At 37.5% G+C, this 20,857-nt stretch overlaps 4 protein-coding genes across 6 annotated transcripts; 2 read left to right on the plus strand and 2 right to left on the minus strand.

Moving 5' to 3' along the window:
• Window positions 1–631: 631 nt before the first annotated feature.
• LOC148997311 (uncharacterized) lies at window positions 632–1,775 on the plus strand. The gene is given in 4 exon segments (XM_089119761.1): window positions 632–849; window positions 1,019–1,085; window positions 1,319–1,496; window positions 1,498–1,775. Coding segments are annotated over 4 exon segments (741 nt in total).
• Window positions 1,776–1,860: 85 nt separating this feature from the next.
• Window positions 1,861–3,978, minus strand: LOC148997312 (uncharacterized). Its single transcript, XM_089119018.1, has 5 exons — window positions 3,885–3,978; window positions 3,382–3,631; window positions 3,045–3,216; window positions 2,739–2,887; window positions 1,861–2,667 (listed from the first exon to the last, which is right to left on the minus strand). The coding sequence occupies exons 2-5, from the start codon at window positions 3,614–3,616 to the stop codon at window positions 2,492–2,494; spliced, it is 732 nt and encodes a 243-aa protein (XP_088975144.1). The 5' UTR covers window positions 3,617–3,631; window positions 3,885–3,978; the 3' UTR covers window positions 1,861–2,491.
• Window positions 3,979–4,616: 638 nt separating this feature from the next.
• Window positions 4,617–7,791, minus strand: LOC148997313 (uncharacterized). Its single transcript, XM_089119016.1, has 4 exons — window positions 6,842–7,791; window positions 5,359–5,455; window positions 5,065–5,242; window positions 4,617–4,886 (listed from the first exon to the last, which is right to left on the minus strand). Coding segments are annotated over exons 1-4 (375 nt in total). The 5' UTR covers window positions 6,941–7,791; the 3' UTR covers window positions 4,617–4,885.
• Window positions 7,792–7,810: 19 nt separating this feature from the next.
• Window positions 7,811–15,742, plus strand: LOC120487703 (uncharacterized). Of its 3 annotated transcripts, XM_089118975.1 has the most exons (7): window positions 7,811–8,159; window positions 9,960–10,008; window positions 12,854–13,646; window positions 13,791–13,940; window positions 14,215–14,376; window positions 14,459–14,548; window positions 14,969–15,742. In XM_089118975.1, exons 3-7 carry the CDS (start codon window positions 12,870–12,872, stop codon window positions 15,296–15,298), a joined length of 1,509 nt encoding a protein of 502 aa, XP_088975101.1. In that variant the 5' UTR covers window positions 7,811–8,159; window positions 9,960–10,008; window positions 12,854–12,869; the 3' UTR covers window positions 15,299–15,742. The 3 variants fall into 3 exon arrangements, with proteins under 3 accessions (XP_088975101.1, XP_088975106.1, XP_088975095.1); XM_089118980.1 differs by lacking the exon at window positions 7,811–8,159 and having other exon boundaries at window positions 8,501–10,008; XM_089118969.1 differs by lacking the exons at window positions 7,811–8,159; window positions 9,960–10,008 and adding an exon at window positions 11,136–12,628.
• The last annotated feature ends 5,115 nt before the right edge of the window (window positions 15,743–20,857 follow it).

The raw sequence follows: 20,857 nt of genomic DNA on the forward strand, positions 1-20,857 counted from the left end.
AGGCTATTTCATTACAATATTTACGTAGGTTAACACCCAATATTTGAACAGTTTACAGTGTAATCTGGCTATTCAGGACGCAGCCTCTAGCATTAAACCAGCTCTGGCCAACTCTTGAGCCGAAAATACATGACTCGAAATATTTTTTTAGTGGTTATGTGAATTGAAATTATGTGATTTTATATATATTGCCCCTCATTTAAAGACAGGACAATATAAAACATAAAATTTCCAGTAAAATATAAAACAACAAAATGACAATAGCCTTTCTCCATAGCTGTTTACTCAGTTTCATTAAATGAATGATCAGGGTGGCAGCTGTACTCTCGCTCCGTTGCTTGGCGCCAGGAGCAGTAATAGGGAACACCTGGTTGCGCAATTAGGAAATCCCACGAAGGCTACATGAAGCGTCCTTCGAAGGCCAAATAGACTGCATCCTTCGAAGTCTACAGCCTTCGAAGTACGCAGCCAAAGGGTAACTAAACCCCTGGTCAAAGCCTGACTCCACCCACTGGCAAAATTTGAAAAATGCTGAAAAAGTGGGGGACGAGCCGAGGGCGGGGCTGAGCGGGGGGCGTGCACATGAGACCCGCAGTGACGGATTAATTGACAGCTGCTGTCAGACTCTAAAATGGAGAGTCACTGGAGTGACGCAAGTAGCTTTGCCACGGAGCAATCATTTGAAGTTGAGGACTTTTCTCCCCCACCTTCACCTGAAGTGGAGGAGGGTGAATTGTCTGTGGACACAGGTCCGGAGCCATATCAATTCGAGCCGCTGGCTCAAACTGCGGTCTTAACTCCCGCATCGCGATCGGCATCCGAAGCAGGAATGGGGCCAGTGTCTGAATGGTAAAAATTAGCATTAGGGCTATATTAGGCTAATGCTCATTACAAATGCTAACGGAACTATCAAAAAATTAAAACCAATTCATTTAGGTATGATGTAGTGTTAATAATTAAGTGAAAAACATATATTGCAAGTCTCCCTCTACAATTACAAATGATGCTGTCTCAACAGGTGCACCTGTGGGCACTGCAGCTCACTGTCCCTGGTAGAGAATGTCTGTTGTCGGGAAATACCCCAGGTATAGCTATGTAAGCTGTATCATATACTTGATTATTTATGGTTTGCTTTATCAATAAAATGAAACACTATAATTTCACATATTGTCTTTCAATATTTTAAGTTCAATGTCATACATTTCAAGTTCAAGCATTTTAAGGACCTTGTACGAACCCTGGAAAAAAATACAACCTCCACATAAATAGTAAATAAATCATCCTAACAAAGTAGTAATAAACAATTCTCATGTTGTAGGTAGTACACAGGTGTGACCAGATTGGTGGAGTGGGCTGTGTAACGGCACATCCAGGCTTTGAGCCTGTAGCTCTGAACCCATATGTGTTACAAGCTGTATATGGCACTTACGTACAGTTATATGGTGAGATGGAAGAGACAGTTACAAACAGGTTAGTTCCAGGAATAAAGGTTAAATTTTATATAAAAAAATAAATGTATATATAAATATATATATATATATATAAAAATTGAATACTTAATTAAAAACCAATGTATCCTCCACTTCAACATACATGTGCACTACCTGTCTTTCAGCGCTTATAGACACCTTGCATATCGTAATGTCGTTAGGTGGTGTTGGGGGTACCTTGGCCAACACATTCGGGTGGTCATACCTTCTTGCGTTGTGACACGGATCAGGGAAGAGTTTCCTGAAGAAGGACCATACAGAGGTTTCCTTCCCCCACTGCATTGAATTATTTATATATATATATATATATATATATATATATATACAGTAAAAAATGAATTCTAAAGAAGCATTTTTAACTGGAGTAACACACTACACACACACACACACACAAAAAACAAAAACAAAAAAAAACTCAAAATGAATATGTAATGTAAGGGGTATACAGTCAAAGACCCAGAACCAGATATGAAGACCCGGAGTCAGAATTATAATTAAAGAAATAATACTGAAGATAGTTTGCAGTTTCATTCATCAAGGCAAGGCAAGCTTATTTATATAGCACATTTCATACACAATGGTCATTCAAAGTGCTTTACATAGAGGGAATTAAAATAATCAAAATAAATAAGAAAAATTAAAACAGTTTAGAATAAAAATAAACCGTTATCTGAGAATTGTTTTCATGATTATCGAATGTAAATAGTTTTATCTCTAAAAACAGTTTAGCCTATAACGCTAGTATATCGGGCATAGAGTAATGACTAGGGGTGTAACGGTACACAAAAACCACGGTTCGGTATGTACCTCGGTTTTAAAGTCACGGTTCGGAACGTTTTCGATACAGCAGAAAGAAAGAAAGAAATACCAAGAAATTTCCTATTTCTTAAAAGAAAAAATATTTTTTTCTTAACCTTAACAAAGTAAAATCTCAGAGTGCTTTTTCTTGAATGTTGTAGATGACAGACAGGTGTGTCCAAGCTGTCAGAGTGGGTATAACCTCATGTGTTCTTAAAGAACCTTGACCTGTGTCTGCTCACTGCCTCCTCCTTGTCGGGCCGAATAAACTGAGCACACAGCTTTTCTGGTACAGCCATTTGTCCAGAGAAGTCCAGGTACGGCTGAGGGTCTTCCACCACATGGTGGAACAGCAGCTCCATTAATTTGTCAATGTAGCCTTCAGAAAGAGAATTATTATAATATATATTATATTTTTTTTCTGAGATAACTCAGACAAGTATAAGTTACCTGTGGTAGGATTGCTCTTCAGAGCTCTCACTGTAAATTCTCCATGCTTGAATTTCGAGAAAACTATTGAGTATCGCAGATCACCAGCTGCAGTGGATGCCTGTGATCTGCCTGCATTTTCATTATAATGCATCGCAGCAAGCTGTAGTCTGAAAGGGAAAAAATACATTAATCAATATTATAATGAAACGATCTCTAACATGACTTAAGTTGACTATAATAAGGTACAAATGTTTTTTTACAGGTTACAAAATTTTAGTGTATTTAGTAAGCAGCACTAAATGCATAATCCATTATCTTGTTTACCTGCACAACATTCCTTTGAAGGAGAACACCACATTTTTAGGTGAGAACTTCAGAATGAGGCTGTGGAAACACTCGATTCCAGAGGTGTGGTATTCCGGACTAATTTTGAGCATGTCTTTAAGAAGACGTGGTGACAACAAAATTGCTGTGAATTTTTCACATGCTGCTGTGCCTAAACAAAAGACTTAAAGTTCTTAATACAACAGTTGATCACAGTGTTTTATCATTTGGATTAACTTTGACTTGATGTAATGAAGATAGTTCAATATAAATCTAGAGAGTGAGTGACGCAACTACAAAATAAAATACATTAGTGTTACAGCTTATCTGTACTTACTTGGTTTGAGCCAGTGTCTTGTCTGATCACCAACCAGAGGCTCGTAAAGACAGGAAGGAAACAGGGTGTTTTCGTGGCAGTGGATGTTCTGAATATGGTTTGCTACAGAGCTCCACTTGGCCACTACCTCCTCCCCAGATGTTGATGTGGTCGCAGACCAATAAAGGTGATTGACCACACTCTTTCTCCACAGCCCCACGTCCTGCAGTCCCTTACCCTTACTAAGGGCATCCATTTTTTTGACCAAGCCCTGAACACAAACAATAATAAAAACAATTACTGTAATCAGTGGTTTCCCACTGCACTTTATAGACCAAGGTGGTGGACTAACATTTAGTATAGGCTATATGATAAATATAAAAGGTTGTGATATATTAACCTTTTTGGGGCATCTTAAAAAGTTCACTTTGTGCAATCTTCCAGCGTAATTGTCTACCACTTTAACTGAAAAATGTTCTGTTAAAAAATACTGGTACTGTTTTCGTTCTATTCAAAATACTAACCTTTTCCCATATGCCAAGGGTCAAAGTAGTGTCTAATGTCCTTTTTTCGCTCCCTCATGAACTTCTGTACCCCTGTGTGACGATCAGTCACCAAAGACTGGACCACAACACCTCTTTCCTCAAGAAGAGACAGGCTTCTTTCAAATCCCTCCTTCTCCATTCTCTGGCTGTTTCCTACTTCATTGCTCTGCAAACACAAATACTTAAATCAATGCACAGTATGTAGTAAACCACATAATAAAATGTTTTCATTGTGTAGTTGTTTACCTGGACTAGTTGGATGTCTATAACCCTATTGGCTTTGAGGTCCATCATGGTGTAGCTGCCGTATTTTGCTGAATGTCCTACAATTGTGTTATTTGCACAAAGCCAACATCAATATATATATAAATTCATCGTTATTTGCACAAAGCCAACATCAATATATATATATATAATATTATATAATATAATTAAAGAGTTATTTATTACCAGGTGAATCAGCTCTCATGTCCCCACCAAGAGTCACAGCCCCATCAGCAATGGCATTTTCAATAATGCTATCCTGCTCAATCTTCCACTGCCAGTTTATGGTTGGGATAAGGAGTTTGGCCTGCTTGTGGAAGCACGGCTCAGAGATCCCCTGGATTTTGAAGGCATCCAAGAACTAAAAGAAAAAATACATCTTCATATAATAACCTGAGGGGTGACATGCAAATATGACAGCGCTATGTTATTATCTCTCACCTTCGATATCTGGCAAAACGATGAGCCAGTGAACAGAAAAGCTGCACAGAGCTGTAGGTTTCCCGCTGGTATATTGTTTACCATTGGCTGGCTCGACCAATCACTGGAGTACTCACAGTAATCGCATTGCTGTTTGACACGGAGAAGTGTCCCAATGGTTGTTTGTGAAACAACAAACTCCGGGTGCAGACAGGGCATCTTCTAAAAAGCTCCAACAGTTTATCTTCATAAACGATGTACTTAGTCACTTTGTGGGGTAATACTTCATTAAAGACTCTGTAAAAAAAAAAAGTTAAAACAAATTTAAATAAAAGCATAAATAATCATAATTTGGTTATGTAATGTGTATCACAAATAACTTAATGACAATCAATCAAAAGTATTTAAAAAATAGCTAAATTAGACCATTTAAATATAGCCTAACTGAAAAACCTAACGGGACTAAACACATTACCATGTACAGTTTATGGTGCTCTCACTTCCATCTTGATGGTAGCTGGAGTCATCAGTGGACACCTCACATCTTTTCCTCTTTATTGGTGTCGAGGTTGCCCCGGGACACTCTGTGAAAGGCTCCATCAGTGTGCCTGTGTCACACGACACACTCCTGTTAGGCATTCTGGCCTGGGTGGCTGCACAAATTAATAATAGATTTATTATCAATAAGCAGCAAAAATACAAAACAAAATTATATAATCTTGACTATATGATGAGACATACAAAAGCTCCATATAGTATTCAAAATCACCTTTGCTTCTCCTCATGGGCTTCACGTTAGCCTGCACACCTGCAGATCTGGAGATGACTGGTTCAGTCTGGCACCCAATTTCTCTGGTCATTTTATGCTAAAAAAATGTTTTTTATATTCAGTCATTTTGAGGTAATTTTTCCAGGATTATTATTACTATTACGTTCAGTATATTTTGCTGCTATGTGGAAAAAAATATCCAGTAAATTGTGATTAAAAATATATGCTCACTCAGGGTTTCTGCAGGTATCTTCAAATGAAATTTAATGCCTTTTTAATGCCTTTTTAATGCCATTTAAAAAAAAATAATGCCATACACGACCCATGACTAACCACGGATATTTATATATATATATATATATATACACTCACACACAATTGTTTTTTTTTATTATTGCTCCACAAACGTTGGTGACTACAGCATCTGTTGTCGTCGTAACGTTACTTGTAGATTTGTCGGTCACACCAAAGTAATTAGGCATTGTTGATTGCTGTTTGACTCTTAGCGCCGATTTGTGGCCGTCACACTGCATGTATGATTTTACGGCGCCGACGCCCATTCTCCCCATCTTAAATCCTTTTTTTGCAAACGCGGCAAAATCCTTCATAATGTTTACCAGCAACGGGCTGCAACCATGTCTTGAAATCTTCATTTTCCAGCCACTTCATTATAGCTATATCTATCGGTTCATCCTACCTCGTCGTAAAATCCTACTGAGCGTTTCTGCTTCGCGTCTGTGACTAAGTTACATAAAATATTTCTGTGTAACTTTGCCGAATTTTCTTATTAGGCCATGTTACGGTGATTTTACAGTGCAAAGTAACGTTACCTCTTCAGATTGTCCTATGAAATAAACGATAGGATGATTTTACGTTGCAAAATGCCTTATCAGATTGTCCTACCAGTATGAAATAAACGAGTAGAATGATTTTACGTTAATGTTTTCATGAAAAAAATGCTAATATGAATTTGCTTTTTATGAATGTGAGAGTAAACAGTTCTCATTACTGCTATATATCTTTGTATAGTAATAATTGACAAAAATAGTGAAAAACTTACCTCACATGAAGAAGATCTCGCGCAAGTAGTAAAATATTATGGGCGTGTTCAGCGTGACAAAAATGACGTATTTTTGATATGCGCATGCGCAGTAAGCCTTGGTAGGACAATCTGACGGGTAGGATGGAATGTCAGAACACCTGTTGGAAGCAATTACCAAAATGGTTCCGCGTGTTTATCATACTAACCTATTTTTTACATTCGATACTAACGTACATTTTGCGAGCGCAAATACAAATTATTAATTATGAAGGCTATATTCAAATAAATTTGTATAAAATTCTCTTTAAAACTATAAAAAAAATAATGCCTGTAAGAATCAAATTTAATGCTTTTTAATGCCTTTTAAGGCCTTAATTTTCGCAAAATCCATTTAATGACTTTTAATGCTTTTTAATGCCCCGCGGAAACCCTGTCACTCACATCATGACGCCGCTGCGGTGGTGGAGTCCATGCAGGACGAGCAGCGTTTGGCACTGCGTCGCTTCTCAGCGCGAGCTGTGTGGAGAAGCCCACCTCCATTGCGTTGGAGAAGCAATCCCGCGTAAAATGCAGGTCGTAAAATGCAGGTTGCACACTCGAGCGATAGGCGGGAACTCCCGGTCTTCCAGGCCAAGTGCATGCAACCACTGGCGCCTAATTTCCAAGTCTAGAGGAAAGTTATGCAGTCCAGAGGTGCTGTTGCAACCAGCAACACAACACCTACGTACCATCCTGACCACTGTACTAAATACAGATAAAGCTAATGCTAAAAATCTATGCTATTCTAACTGATGCAATACTCTGCTACTAACTAACTATGCTTCTAACAATATACTAACAACTATGCTAATTAACTACCTGGCTATACGAAATAATCTAAATAACTATATAAATGCTATGCTAACTAGATGCTAATATATGCTATCCTGATCATTCTCAATACTCATAAATCCAACTCCTGACTCGCTACAGTAGTTTTCTTCTTCTTCTTCTTTCGTTTTTTGGCGCGTTGCAATCTTAGTGCATATCGCCACCTACCTTTGCTGTTATGCAGTCACGATTTCTTATGATCAGACTTTTCTTATTTTATTATTTCTTTACTTCTTCCTCAAATATCCATCCTTATTTAATCATTTGATGCTTCATCTCATTCCATTTCCCATAGCCCACCTGTCGCTGCGTGTTCAGCTCCTACAGACAGGACTATAAAATCTGGAAAAGATCAAAGCATCCTTATTCTATATTTAAATCCTTTCACTTAATCCAGTACTATATATATATTCTATTAGTATTCTATATCCTACTCTATCTTTATTAAACTCATAACCCAACAAATATGCCAAATCCTTATTAACTTTCCCTCTTCCATTTAAATAGGTTATCAAATCCTTTCTTTCCTCTTCATACACTATAAAAAATGATCTGATGAAAAAGTTATGATAACTTATATATGTCATTCAATCAGACATAAAATAATGTGTCATGAAATTTCAACTCAGTTGTTTGAGTTTTCAATCTTCCAATTTAGTTTCATAAGTTACTTCAATGAATCACAAATTCCAGGTGCCTGAATGAACTTATCATTTTAATTTGAGTGGGGTACAAGTCTTTGCGCATGTGTGGGGGTGGGGGAAGGGACTACCGACGAAGCCACGAGACGAACTTTACGCGCCGAGCAATCAAACTTAAACAACCACCAGGTTCCTCATTTCTGTCAGACAAGACGACGAATCGGTTGGAGTGAACAAGTGCATTATTGGTAAGTGTTCGTGTTTTTTATTTATTAAGAATATGTGTTGATGAAGCCAATAACATTAGATACCTTTTAATATGTAAAAACTGCGATGTCATTTAAGCGAGGCACATTTCAGCGACTGTTAACGGTAGAACACATTTGCTAGCAGTTCAGTATTTTCGTTTAGTCAGAGACGGTTTATAGTTTTATCTGAGACAATAAACGTTACCAGTTTTCATTGTAAACTTCGTAAAATGTTGTAGAAAATGCCATTTCTGATATAAGTTAACGCATCTGCTCACCAAGGCCGCATATATTTGATTAAAAATACCAACACAAACAGTGATATTGTAAAATATTTTACCGCTATTTTCAATTTAAATACATTTTAAAATTTGTTCCTGAGGTCAAACAAGCTTTAGATTTCAGAACCTAGATCTTTTAGATTTTTAGAACAACTTTGATAATAATAAAAGAATATTTCTTGAGCATCAAATCGTCATATTATACTGATAGTGCTGGGTGGTATACCGGTTCATACTGAAAGCCGGTGTATATTTTTATGATATTCATTTTTTAATAAACCGCCATACCGATGTATTTATTTACACAACTTTCGGAACCTACGTTGCCCTGCGCGACACTATTTCAGAAGGACCCTTTATCAATGTTGCATTTCTGAGCAGCGACGGTGAGGAGGGGGTAAATCAAAAATCTGTGCTCTGGTAACTGTCTACGGTGTTACGTTACAGGTAAGGGGGATGCTGCAGAACTATGGCGTTATTTTCCTGTTAAATGTCGAGAGAGCACTATTTTAGCGCGAAAGTAAATTAATATAATGCGCGAATCTGTCTGCTTGCACGTGGAATATCGCGCCCATGCTCTCAGATACACGCTGCTCTGGTTAGAATGTCAGTTTTCTCTGGGCTCGCTTAAAGAATCCTGCACTTAAAACGTGTTCAGTGCAATCGCGAATCTCTCCTCTTCCCCAGATAACAATTTTAGGGTTCGTAACGTTCCCATTAAGTTATTAAAACGTTTTTTCTGAATGTTCTAAGAATATTCAAAACGTCCATTTTTTAAAACATTGTATTAACTATATTTCTTGGTTATTATAACGTTCAATATAAACGTTGTATTAACGTTCTTGCTTGGTTATACGATTAGGTTGTACTGGGTGCTATTCTATTCTACAATATTAAATAATGACTGTAAAATAAGACAATTTATTGCAGTAATTCCCTTGAAAATCCTTTAAAAACCAGATTATGCATGGAAAAAAGTCATAAACTGGAAAACTGTCTTCATTTTGAGAGAAAAAAACAACAAAAAACGTGATCTTAATTTTGTCAAACCGCCATGTGACACTGAAGACTAATGATGCACAAAATTCAGCTCTGATCACAGGAATAAATTACTGTTTAAAATATATTGAAATAGAAAACAGCTGTTTTAAATTGGAATAATATTTCACAGTATTACTGTTTTGTTTGTATTTTTAATCAAATAAATGCAGCCTTTGGTGAGCAGAAGATAATTCTTTTAAAAACCTAAAAAAATTTACTGACCCCAAACCTTTGAATGGTTGTGTATGTTCATGGCCAGTGCTGCAAAATAATTTTAGATTATTAGCAGCCGCTCGTTTGCTGCAAGCTCATTATTGTTTCTTATTACAGAACATTGTTTGTGCTAGCTAGTGGTAAACAGCAATGCAACAATTCATACATCCAATTTGTTAGACTTGACTAGAAATGTGCTATTGTTCATTTTTGCAATTCACATCACTTAGCAGCTAAAACTTTTCTTCTGTTTTGTGTGTTTCAGGTGTTTTATGAATTCACAGGCTCAGCTACTCATTTGATGAAGTGGACTTGTAAGTTTTGCAATTTTGCCTCGTACATTCAAAAGACTATAGTGAATCATTACAAAGGAAAAGCATGGACGTGGAAGAACAGGTTTTAGTTGTATTTACCCAAATTGTCTTACCGTCTTTCAATCCCATGTGGAACTTTTAAAACATTTGACGGAACACAAACAAGGAACCAGTCCTGTTGTTAAACTTCGTTGTGAACTTTGTACTTTTTCAGCGCCAAGCAATATCAAACATTATTTTCTTCATTTAAAGAGACATTTGATAAAAAGAGAGACTGTGAATTGCCCATTTGTGGGGTGCTGTTTTACATCTAGAGTAGCCTCGACCTTTACTGCTCACAGAAGCCGATATCATCAGTCTTCTACATTCAATAATTTCAAACCTGAACTTATTATTCATTGTCAAAGTCAAGCTTCTGTCAATGATGAACAGGATAACTTTGATTTAGAGTCACCAGATGTTTCAGTGACTGAACCTGACTCTCAGCCTACACAGAAGTCAGTTGAGCGCAGATTTGCATCCCTTTTCCTTCGACTGCAAGCCGTCCTTCATGTGTCAAAGTCTGCGATTCAAGAAATTGTGGATGATTTGTTTGATATTGGAAAATGTGCTGGACAAATAACCAGGGAGTCAATTGAGAATGTTTTGGGGAAGCATAATTGCACATCTGAGGAATGTTTGACATCCTTGACTGAACTATTTCAAAGTGCTAACCCACTTAATTTCCTTTCAAGAGAAGGATCTTTAGGCACAGACTACAAAAGACAGTTATTTTTTAAAAAGAACTTTTGTGTCATTGAACCTGTCGAATATCTTTTGAACAGACAAGAAAAGTTTCATACTGTTGTCTATATTCCTATTCTAAAGTTACTTTCAGATCTTCTTAAAAAAGAAGAGGTACTGCAAGCACTGGGGAAAAACAAACCTGTTGAACAGTCTGGCATCTACAAGTCTTTTCTGGATGGTGACTTGTATAAATCGAACGGAATCCTCTCAGGTCAAGAACTAAGTGTTGCTATTACTTTGTATATTGATTACTTTGAAATCTGCAATCCCTTGGGCACATCAAAAAAAAAAAAAACATAAGGTCTGTGGTGTGTATTGGGTTATTGGCAATTTACCATCTCAGCATTGTCCTCAATCTACCTAGCTTTACTGTGCAAGGCAGAGCATGTCAGGATTTATGGTTATGATCGTGTTTTGAATCCTCTGATTGAAGATATTAAATCTCTTGAAACAGTAGGTGTGTTTGTAGAGAAACTAGGGTGTAATGTTAAAGGCACCATCTTGTTCGTTGCTGCTGACAACTTGGCAGCACATTCCTTAGGTGGATTCCAAGAGTCTTTTAATGTAGAAAAGTTTTGTAGGTTTTGTCTAGCCAATCGTCAAGACATACAAACGTGTGATGTTAGAACTGGGAACTTTGTTTTAAGGTCACCAGAATCATTTGATGAAGCTGTAAATGTCTTGAAGCAGAGGGACCTTGCATCTGTTGATGGTGTGAAACGAGACTGCCCTCTCAACAGCCTGACAGGTTTTCATGCATGCAAAGGCTTTCCACCTGATTTTTTGCACGATGTTCTGGAAGGGATTGTGCCTGTAGAACTAAGTCTGTGCCTTGCAGATTTGATTTCAAAGAAGTATTTCACATTAGAAGAACTTAATAGTGAAATACAGAGCTTCCCTTTTAAATTCTCGGATAAGAAAAATTGTCCTCAGAAAATTCCTTCAACTTTTCAAAAGAGTGGAACTGTAGGTGGAAACGGCCACGAAAGTTGGAGTCTTGTGCGTTTCCTTTCCCTCATCATCGGCCACCGTGTTCCAGAAGGGGATCCAACATGGGAAGTAATCCTTGAGTTGAAAGACTTGGTTGAGCTCTTAGTAACTCCATATCACACTGAAGACTCACTGTGTTATTTGCAGTCCAAAATATCGGATCATAGACAGTTACTACTGACAGTTTTCCCGGATTACAAATTGCGCCCCAAACATCACTTTATTGAACATTATCCTTGCCTTATTCAAAGATTTGGACCCTTAATAGAGTGTTGGACAATCAGGTTTGAGGCTAAGCATTCTTTCTTTAAGAAGGTAGTGCATGATGCCAATAACTTTAAAAACATTCTGCTTACCCTTGCCTCAAGACACCAACTTATGCTGGCATATTATTTTGAAATGCCCAGCATTTTCAAGCCTGAGATTGAGACAGCAAAAGTGACTGATGTGTGCCTGGGAGTCTTAGATGGTGGTCTTAGATTAGCAATCTTGAATAGATTCAATGATATTGACACAGTTGGACTGACCCCTAATGTCTTCTTAAACGGAACACAGTATTCAAAGGGAATGATACTTTCTGTTGGAAGTACAAGTGGACTACCGAACTTCGCAAGGATTTTGGAAATATGCATTGTGCAGCCTGGTCATGTTTGTTTCTTCGTTGAACCTTATTCGACTTACTATGTGGAGCATTTGAGGAGTTACCATCTTGTGAAGAAAAGTCCTGCCGAGTGTCTCTTGGTGAAACCAGAGGATCTCAATGACTACATGCCACTTGTGTCATACCCTGTCCAGGGTCGCCTGTTAACCACTCCTAGAACATTCTTGCTGAATTAAGGCTGCTGTAAGTTTGTGTTTTTCTACTCTGATGTAAAAGTATTAACCCTCTTGCAATGTTTCCCAAATCTTTCAAGGAACAACTCAGGTGTTTGTTGTCCTGCAAAATATAATTTAACAGCCTGATACAAAAGAATTTACCCTCTTTGAGGTGTTTTCCAAATCTTTTCATTATTAACCATTTGTTTCTATGTATACAATGAATTAAACATTTTTTCTTCTCCAATTTCAGGCCGAAGTGATCCACGATGCTGCTGCGAGTTGTCCTCTCGGAGATGGATATCAGACGCCTTTCCATCGAAATCACCCCCCCTAGTGTTGATGCACTGTGCCAGGTGTTGCGTGCAAACCTTGGCCTGAGAGGTGGATTTATTTTACAATTTGAGGACCCTGCGTTCAAGGATCAGCTGACCAATTTGACCGACATCCGAGACCTTCCTGAGGATAGAGCAACATTGAAAGTGTTGTTCACAACTGATGCAGCTTGCTCGGATTCCACATTGGATACAGCCAGCCTTCCATCTCTCAGTAGTGGGGAATCTGACTCTCAGCTCTGGCCTGAGCCCTTCCCAATTCCAGAGTTCTCGCATGATGTTGAACTCACACTGCAAGAAGCAAATGGAAGATATGCAAAAGATGGATCTGTGCTGATGATTCCTAAAGGTATGAAAACTGATATCCTGGACACACTTGCAGACAGCATGTCAAAGATTAGTCCTTATCCTGAGAGGCAACACTATGAAAATGTTGCCAAAGCGCTTGTGGAGAAGCATCCCAGTCTAAAAGAGCCAGGGTCTGGAAAAGGTTGGTACGGCTGGTTCCACAGCCTGAAGTTTAAGCTCGGAAACTATAGACAAAAGTTAAGTGCAGCTGGATGCCCGGAGGTGAGGGTCAACAAAAGAAAAGGAGAAGAAGCCAAGGGACCACGGATGAAGAAGTCAAAGAAGGGCGAGGTCCACTACTGTCCAGATCCCCCTGAAGGACTGAGTGATGAAGACATGGAAGAAAAGCGGAGGATGATGGAGGTACATCATACACGCACATCATACCTGTTTATTACTGCATACATACCTGCCTATATAATACTAACTACCTACACTTTGCTTTTGTTTCTGTGAAGCCTAATATTTTGTCTTAGTATGTGTCCTTTCTGCTTGTGTAATCTGCAGGTGGAAGTGCTGAAAAAAGACCTAGATCATCAGCAGATAGATAACCTGATGTCTGACACGTTCTCCAAGCGCAGAAAGGAGATCGTAGGGGATCAACCTCTCATTGGGGATGTCATGGCTAGATGGCCGGCCATGTTCTGTGAGAGACAGGTATAACAATAGAAAACACTCAGCCTAAGATTAATCACTTAATCCAATGACTGGATATCAATGTATGAGCTTCTCTCCAGGAAGTAAAAGGGCAATTTCAGCTTTTTTTTTTTTGTCCGAAAGGTGGCATGAATGAACATACAGATAAGTGAGAGGATTGTGTTTAGTATTACTGAGTGGATGACAGTCTTTGACAACAAGACAACCTTAGCTTACTAAATTTTGACTTTGAATTTTTTTCCCTGTAATTTCTTAACTTTTTTTGTCTCCTCAGGTTCGGGCAGAGTTCAAAAGAGTCGTAAGCACAGACCTTCTCGAATCGTTTCTCGACGGACTTGATGACCTGGCACCAAGACTGCTGGAAGTGTACGAAGCTGCGACAAAGTCGGCAAAGAAGCCTGCACTGAAAGCCATTTTGGACTGTCTGAAGAAAGACGTGAGTAGACCAGCTGAGAATTGTAAAATTGGGCACCAAATGTTTGCAATAAAATCTCACTGCTTAGTGTTTTTTATTGTAGGACACAAACGAAAGGAGAAGGACTGCTGCTCTGCTGGGTCTGCCACACTACCTAAGAGAAGAGCCATCAGACATCATCAGGATGTGTGATGTAAGACATTTTTCTGTCATCCATAACAGCCCATATACGAACCCACCCACCTACATATAAACTTACACACACACACACCCTTTAACACAGAGATTGGATTAGATGCACTCATAGGTGTTGGTAAAGTCCTGTTACAGCAAAATAGTGATGATGCAGGGAGAAAGGAGGGGTAGAATAGTGATGGGCAGAGGACCAAATGCAACATACACTTCCCCAGATCTGAGAGGACACTGAAGTTTTCACCCTGGCAGTAACCTTCCAACATTGCACCTATAAACATGCACACTCACAACTGAAAGCCCAAGAAGACTATTTTATTTGCCTGAAAACAAGGTTTATGATCACTGAGACTTGAGTAGCTTTGCAGAGCATCTACATCTTGACCCAAACATTCACAGTATTTTTTTTCTGCTTTTCAAGGCCCATGGTGAGACTCTTGCTGAAGCCATGGAGGGGATGCAACTTGGCCTGTTGATAGGCTACGAAGGTGACAACCAGGATGCCTTTCCACATGAGATCTTCAATGTGGCTGTTGTGGTTGAGGAGACTGTTGTGCTTCACAACTTCAAGGATGTGCCATCGAGCTTTGCCATGCTTTTGGGGATTATCTACTGTGTGAACCTTGAGTATCCACAAGCCATGAAGTATTCTTTTGAATTCCTTCAGAGGGTAGTGATGAAGATCAAACCAGATCAAGCTTCTGCCAGAGTCCACGGCATTCGAAACAAGCTCCTGAGGTATAATTTGTAAACAATGCTACACCTGAGAATGGTTTGGAATTCTTTTCTTTTTTTCTTCTTTTTCCATTTGTTTCTGTTGAAATGCAAGCCAAAGTTGAAGGCAAAAGCAAGCAAACAGGAGAGGAGCCCTGTTTTTTGTTGTTGTTGTTTTTTTTGGACTTGATCCATTTGCTTTTGTTGGACTGAATACAATTAATGCTGAATATTGTTCAAATAATATACTAAGTATACTGTATTCAGGATTCAAATATTTGAAAACAACCAGCTGAAGTTGGCAGTCTGAAGTTTTAGTTTGTTTGTGTTTGGGGTTCAGGACCGCTTTTGGTATAATTCAGCTGGATCTGTGAGATTGTTAAAGGATTGGTTCACTTAAAAAAAAAAACTTTTGGTGATAATTTACTCAACCCCATGTCATCCAAGGTGTCCTTGTCTTTCTTTCTTTAGCCGAAAATAAATGAAGACATAGACATCTTAGATGACATGGGGGTGAGTAAATTATCAGCAAAAGTTTTTTTTTTTTTTAAGTGAACTAGAAAAAAGGTTTATTTAAATGGATACTCCACTTTTTTTGGAAATAGGCTCATTTTACAACTCCCCCAGAGTTAAACAGTTGAGTTTTACCGTTTTTGAATCCATTCAGCCAATTTTCTGATTTTTAGAAGAATATCAGTAACCAGACAGTTTCTGGTCTAATTGACTTTCATAGTATATTTTTTTCCTACTATGGAAGTCAATGAGACCAGAAACTGTCTGGTTACTGATATTCTTCTAAATATCAGAAAATCATCTGAATGGATTCGAAAACGGTGAAACTCAACTGTTTAACTCTGGGGGAGTTGTAAAATGAGCCTATTTCCAAAAAAAGTGGAGTATCCATTTAAATGTTAACATTCAAAACCTGTTCAGTATTTTCGTGTTGTGTAAGGAAAAAAAGCTAATGCTTTCAAAGTAATGTATTTTCTATTGGGTGACTATAAATAGTGTTTAGTACATCTTTGGGTGACCTAATGGGGATATGACAAGCAGAGGTTTGTGCTCGCACTTGTAGAAGATGATCTTCTATTCATCTTAGCCTCATGTTACCCACACCCAACTGAAATTTGGTACCTAAAAAGTTGTTGATTGCATATTGAAAATGTTTGAGATGAAGTGTTTGTATAGCTTTTATTGGCTTAACATTGGTTTTAATAAAAAAAATGTTTTGTACTCAAATTTGTGTGTTTTATATTAATTATTAAGTTAAAACAAGGCATTCTTTTAGATTATCTTAACTTGATACCCTAATTCAAATAAATTACTAAGTTCAACCCACTAATGGGGATAAGTGAACAGAATGCTCATTAATGAGTTCACTTTATTTTGAACTTGCATAGCAAAGTTGAAATAACAATAAATGTTAAGTCATGTTGACTCGCAGAAGGCAATTCACAGCTTAACAAGAATCAAAATAATGAGTTAAAACAATTTATTAATCCATTTTGTTTTTACTTGAAATTTTGAGGCAGCTGCTTAACTTATGATTTTAAGTAGAACCAAGTAGATATTTTTTACAGTGTACCTTTTACAATCATATAACACATGCTCCACTGTTTTTTTCTCCCCACAATTCTCACATAAACCAGTCTCATGAGCTCCAATTATAAAGAGTGTTGCGTTCGATCTTGAGTGACCAAGTCTCATCCTAGTCAATATGACTTCTTCGTTTCTATTTCTTCCTTTTATACTTTTCTTAGATTCTACCATTTTTTTAATATTATATAAATACCGCCCTTTATTATCTGTATTCCAGTTTTCCTGCCACTCTTTGATAATATTTTCCTAAATAATAGTTTTAACTTCACTTTTACTTAATGGAATATTAAAATCTATTTCTTCCCTTTTTAAAGCATTTTTTGCTAATTCATCAGCAAATTCATTACCAGCTATGCGCTGGTACCCAACAGAACCCAATTTCTACCCCTTTTCTTTGTATTCGCCATAATAATGATAATATTTCACTCATCAAATCTTCTCTGGCCGTACAATGAGTAACTAGTGATGTTAATACAGAAGCAGAATCAGAGCATATTCTGTCTGGTCTTACCTCCTCTACCCATGTTAATCCTATTATAATAGCAACCATTTCCACCGTATATATTGACAGTTTAGATGTTAGTCGTTTCGATATCGGTATTTTAAACTCTGAAATATACACTCCTATTCCCGTAATTCCTGTTCTTGGATCTTTAGATCCATCAGTGTAAATGTGCATACTTGCATAGAATCTTTCCTGTATGTACTTTTTAACTTTATATTCCAACATACCCATTTCCTCCCATTCCCGTTTCTTATCTAATATTCCTAAATCAATTCTAACCTCAGGTATAATCCATTTCGGAACCTCTCCCCATATAGGAGACATACTACATTCAATATTTGCAATCTTATATTTCTCTGTTAACTTATTTATCTTCCATCCATATCCTCCTCTCTCGGTATTACAGTATTCCCAACAATTATTTAAAATATCTTTAGCTATATTTTCTCCAGTGTAACTCTTTAAAGATGTCCAAAATACCAAAGCCAATTTCTCTCTCCTTAATTTCAATGGCATTTCATTCGCTTCTACTAATAATGCATTAACCGGTGTTGTTTTAATTGCTCCTAAACATATTCTAAGTGCTCTATATTGAATTCTATCTATACTTTTTAATAATGTTTCTGAAGCTGACCCATAAATTATGCTACCATAATCAATTGTTGATCTGATCAAGGCTTGATATATTGTTAGCATTGAGTCTCTTTCTGCTCCCCATTCTTTCCCAGCTATTGCCCTCATCACATTTAAGATCCTCCTGCATTTTTTATCAATTTCCTCAATATGTTTTTTCCATGTATATCTCCCATAACCACATTCCCAAATATTTAAATGTTTTAACTTGTTCTAAAGGTTTCCCATATAAAACTAATTCAATTTCCTTAAAATCTTTTTTCCTGCTAAATATCATGAAACATGATTTACTAGTAGACATTTTAAAACTCCATTCTATACTCCAATCTTCCACCTTTTTAATAGCCATTTGAATCCCTGAAATCACTTGTTTTGTATTTCTTCCTCTCTTCCAAATAGCCCCATCATCAGCATACAATGCACATCCCACACCATATCCCAAATTATCAAAAATATCATTAATCATAATGTTAAAAAGAATTGGACTTATAACACTCCCTTGAGGAATGCCATTTTCTGCCGTATAATTTAATGATTGACAGGCTCCCACTTGAACTACAAATGTTCTTTCATACAAAAATTGACATAACCAATTATACATATTTCCATCTATTCCTATCCTTGATGCTTTAATTAACAACCCTTCTCTCCATACCGTATCATACGCTTTTTCTATATCAAAATACACTACTGCCATGATTTCTTTCATAGTTATCGTCTTCTCTACTTCATTACTGAACTTGATTAATGCATCCATTGTTGATCTCTTGCCTCTAAATCCACATTGGAACTTACTAAATGTGTCCGTGTCGTATTATATTTTTCCAGCTTAAAATGGCGACAGGAGAACTAACTTTCACTTTCTGTGTCGTCTTCTCCTTCTCTTTCTATGGCGGTTGGCAACCAGCTTTTTGGTGCATTACCGCCACCATCTGGACTGGAGTGTGGATCAATGGGTCAAACTCATACTCTGCAACCTGGTCTGACTCTGACTACACTTTTTTAAATTATTTTAATTAACCCAGTTATCTTTAAAAAAGAAAACAAAAAATAAAAACAAATTTCACCAGACCCTCTTTGCATTGTTTCCTGTAAGTTTAGGGTAATCCCATTCTCACCTGATTGTGATATCAGCCTTTGCCTATAGCTTGATGTTATTTAGGACAATTCATAATTACATGTTCTACTGTCTCTTGACTATCGCAGTAATCACATTTTCCATCAACATGCTTATTCATTATAAATAACGTTCGTTTTAACCCTGTATGTCCTAATCTCATTCTAGACACCACATCTTCTTCTTGCCTTCTCCTGTATGTATTCCTGCTCTTTCCCACTTTTCCTTGGATTCTATACAAGTATCTCCCAATCTGTTCATTGTCCCAAAGAAACTGCCATTTTTCATTAATTTTAGTTTTAATTATACTTTTAACTTCAGCTTTGCTGTATTTGATATCCATCTCTGTATAATCCTTCTCTGCTGCTTTCTTCGCACATTTGTCTGCCAACTCATTACCTCCTACACCTATATGAGCTGGCACCCATATAAATGTAGTACTAATACCAGACTTCCGCAGATTGTTAGCTAAATGGATTATTTCAAACACTAAATCCTGTCTAGACTCCGAGTGAAGATGCTTGAGACTTAACAATACTGAACTGGAGTCTGACGCAATCACAGCTTGCTTAGGTTTATTGCTCTCTATCCACATCATTTCTGCTGTATATACTGCTAAATCATCATTAATTCTTTTAGCATATTCAATATTTAGTTGAGGGATAACATAAGCAATTCCCATTTTCTTATCTTTCAGCTTTGATGCATCAGTATATAAAATAAGTCCTTCTTTATATTTGCTATCTATGTAATTCTGAGCCCTGTAATGATCCAACCCCAATAATCCTAAATCAACTGGAACTTCTGACAACAGCCAAGGAGGAACAGTTGGAAATAATGAAGCATGATGCACCTGTCATTCTAGGACGATCTGCATGTCAAAAATGGGCATGATTAAAAGACTGTCTGAAACTGAAAAGAGCAAAGACATTCTCCAGGATTGTGGCGATCTATATGAAGGACTAGGCTGTTGACCAGGAGAACACCACATACAAACTGATCCAAATGTCAGAGCAGTTGTGCATGCGCCAAGAAGGAGACCTGTAGCTCTGCGAGAGAAAGTGCTTGAACAACTACAGAGAATGGAGCAGATGGGGGTCATCGTAAAGCAAACTAAGCCGACTGAATGGGTCGACAGCATTGAACCTGTAGTTATCCAAGAAAACGCACATTTGTGTGGATCCTAAAGATCTGAATCTGGCAATAAAAAGACAGCATTATCCAGTGCTGACAGCAGAATAATGTGCCCTTTAAAGGTTCCCTGTGAAATAGCGACCCCTGCTGACCGGTTACTCCCAAATGAAAACCATATATTTTTCCCCCATTGACTCTTCCAAAAAGAAATATACGAATTAGAAGCATGAGTACGGAAGCCTGAACCGCAACCTAAAAAAAAAAAAAGTCAGTAAAAAAAAAAAATCTTAAAAAAAAAAAAAAAAAATCTGTAAAAAATTTGAAAATAATTGTCAAATGTACGGCAAGAGGAGAGACATTTTGTCCTGGCCAGGTGTGTCGACACACACTGAGATCAGTCTCCAGATGTCTACAAGACTCATCCTGTGACATACATTCTCCAACTCATCTGAAGAACTGTTTCTTGAGGCCGTCTATCCAGATTTCCATCCATAACTGTATTAAAATCACCTCCACATATAATCTTGGCACTAGGAAAAGTTGTAATCAGCTGGCTAATTTTATCCTCTACTGTTGTAAATAATAACTTGTTGTCTTTTTTGTTGTTA

Source organism: Pimephales promelas, chromosome 2, assembly GCF_988280905.1.
Source record: "Pimephales promelas chromosome 2, fPimPro1.hap1.1, whole genome shotgun sequence".
Lineage (NCBI taxonomy): Eukaryota > Metazoa > Chordata > Actinopteri > Cypriniformes > Leuciscidae > Pimephales > Pimephales promelas.

Excerpts from the sequence above, each read along its gene's own strand:
- LOC120487703 (XM_089118975.1), top strand. The coding sequence starts at position 12,870 with ATGCTGCTGCGAGTTGTCCTCTCGGAGATGGATATCAGACGCCTTTCC. Across the intron at positions 13,941-14,214 it reads CCATGTTCTGTGAGAGACAG|GTTCGGGCAGAGTTCAAAAG; the intron begins GTATAACAATAG and ends TTGTCTCCTCAG. Across the intron at positions 14,549-14,968 it reads ACATCATCAGGATGTGTGAT|GCCCATGGTGAGACTCTTGC; the intron begins GTAAGACATTTT and ends CTGCTTTTCAAG.
- LOC148997312 (XM_089119018.1), bottom strand. The coding sequence starts at position 3,616 with ATGGATGCCCTTAGTAAGGGTAAGGGACTGCAGGACGTGGGGCTGTGG. Across the intron at positions 3,217-3,381 it reads AAGACACTGGCTCAAACCAA|GCACAGCAGCATGTGAAAAA; the intron begins GTAAGTACAGAT and ends TCTTTTGTTTAG. Across the intron at positions 2,888-3,044 it reads TTCAAAGGAATGTTGTGCAG|ACTACAGCTTGCTGCGATGC; the intron begins GTAAACAAGATA and ends TTTCCCTTTCAG.
- LOC148997313 (XM_089119016.1), bottom strand. The coding sequence starts at position 6,940 with ATGGAGGTGGGCTTCTCCACACAGCTCGCGCTGAGAAGCGACGCAGTG. Across the intron at positions 5,456-6,841 it reads CACCGCAGCGGCGTCATGAT|CATAAAATGACCAGAGAAAT; the intron begins GTGAGTGACAGG and ends ACATTTTTTTAG. Across the intron at positions 5,243-5,358 it reads GCCCATGAGGAGAAGCAAAG|CCACCCAGGCCAGAATGCCT; the intron begins GTGATTTTGAAT and ends TAATTTGTGCAG.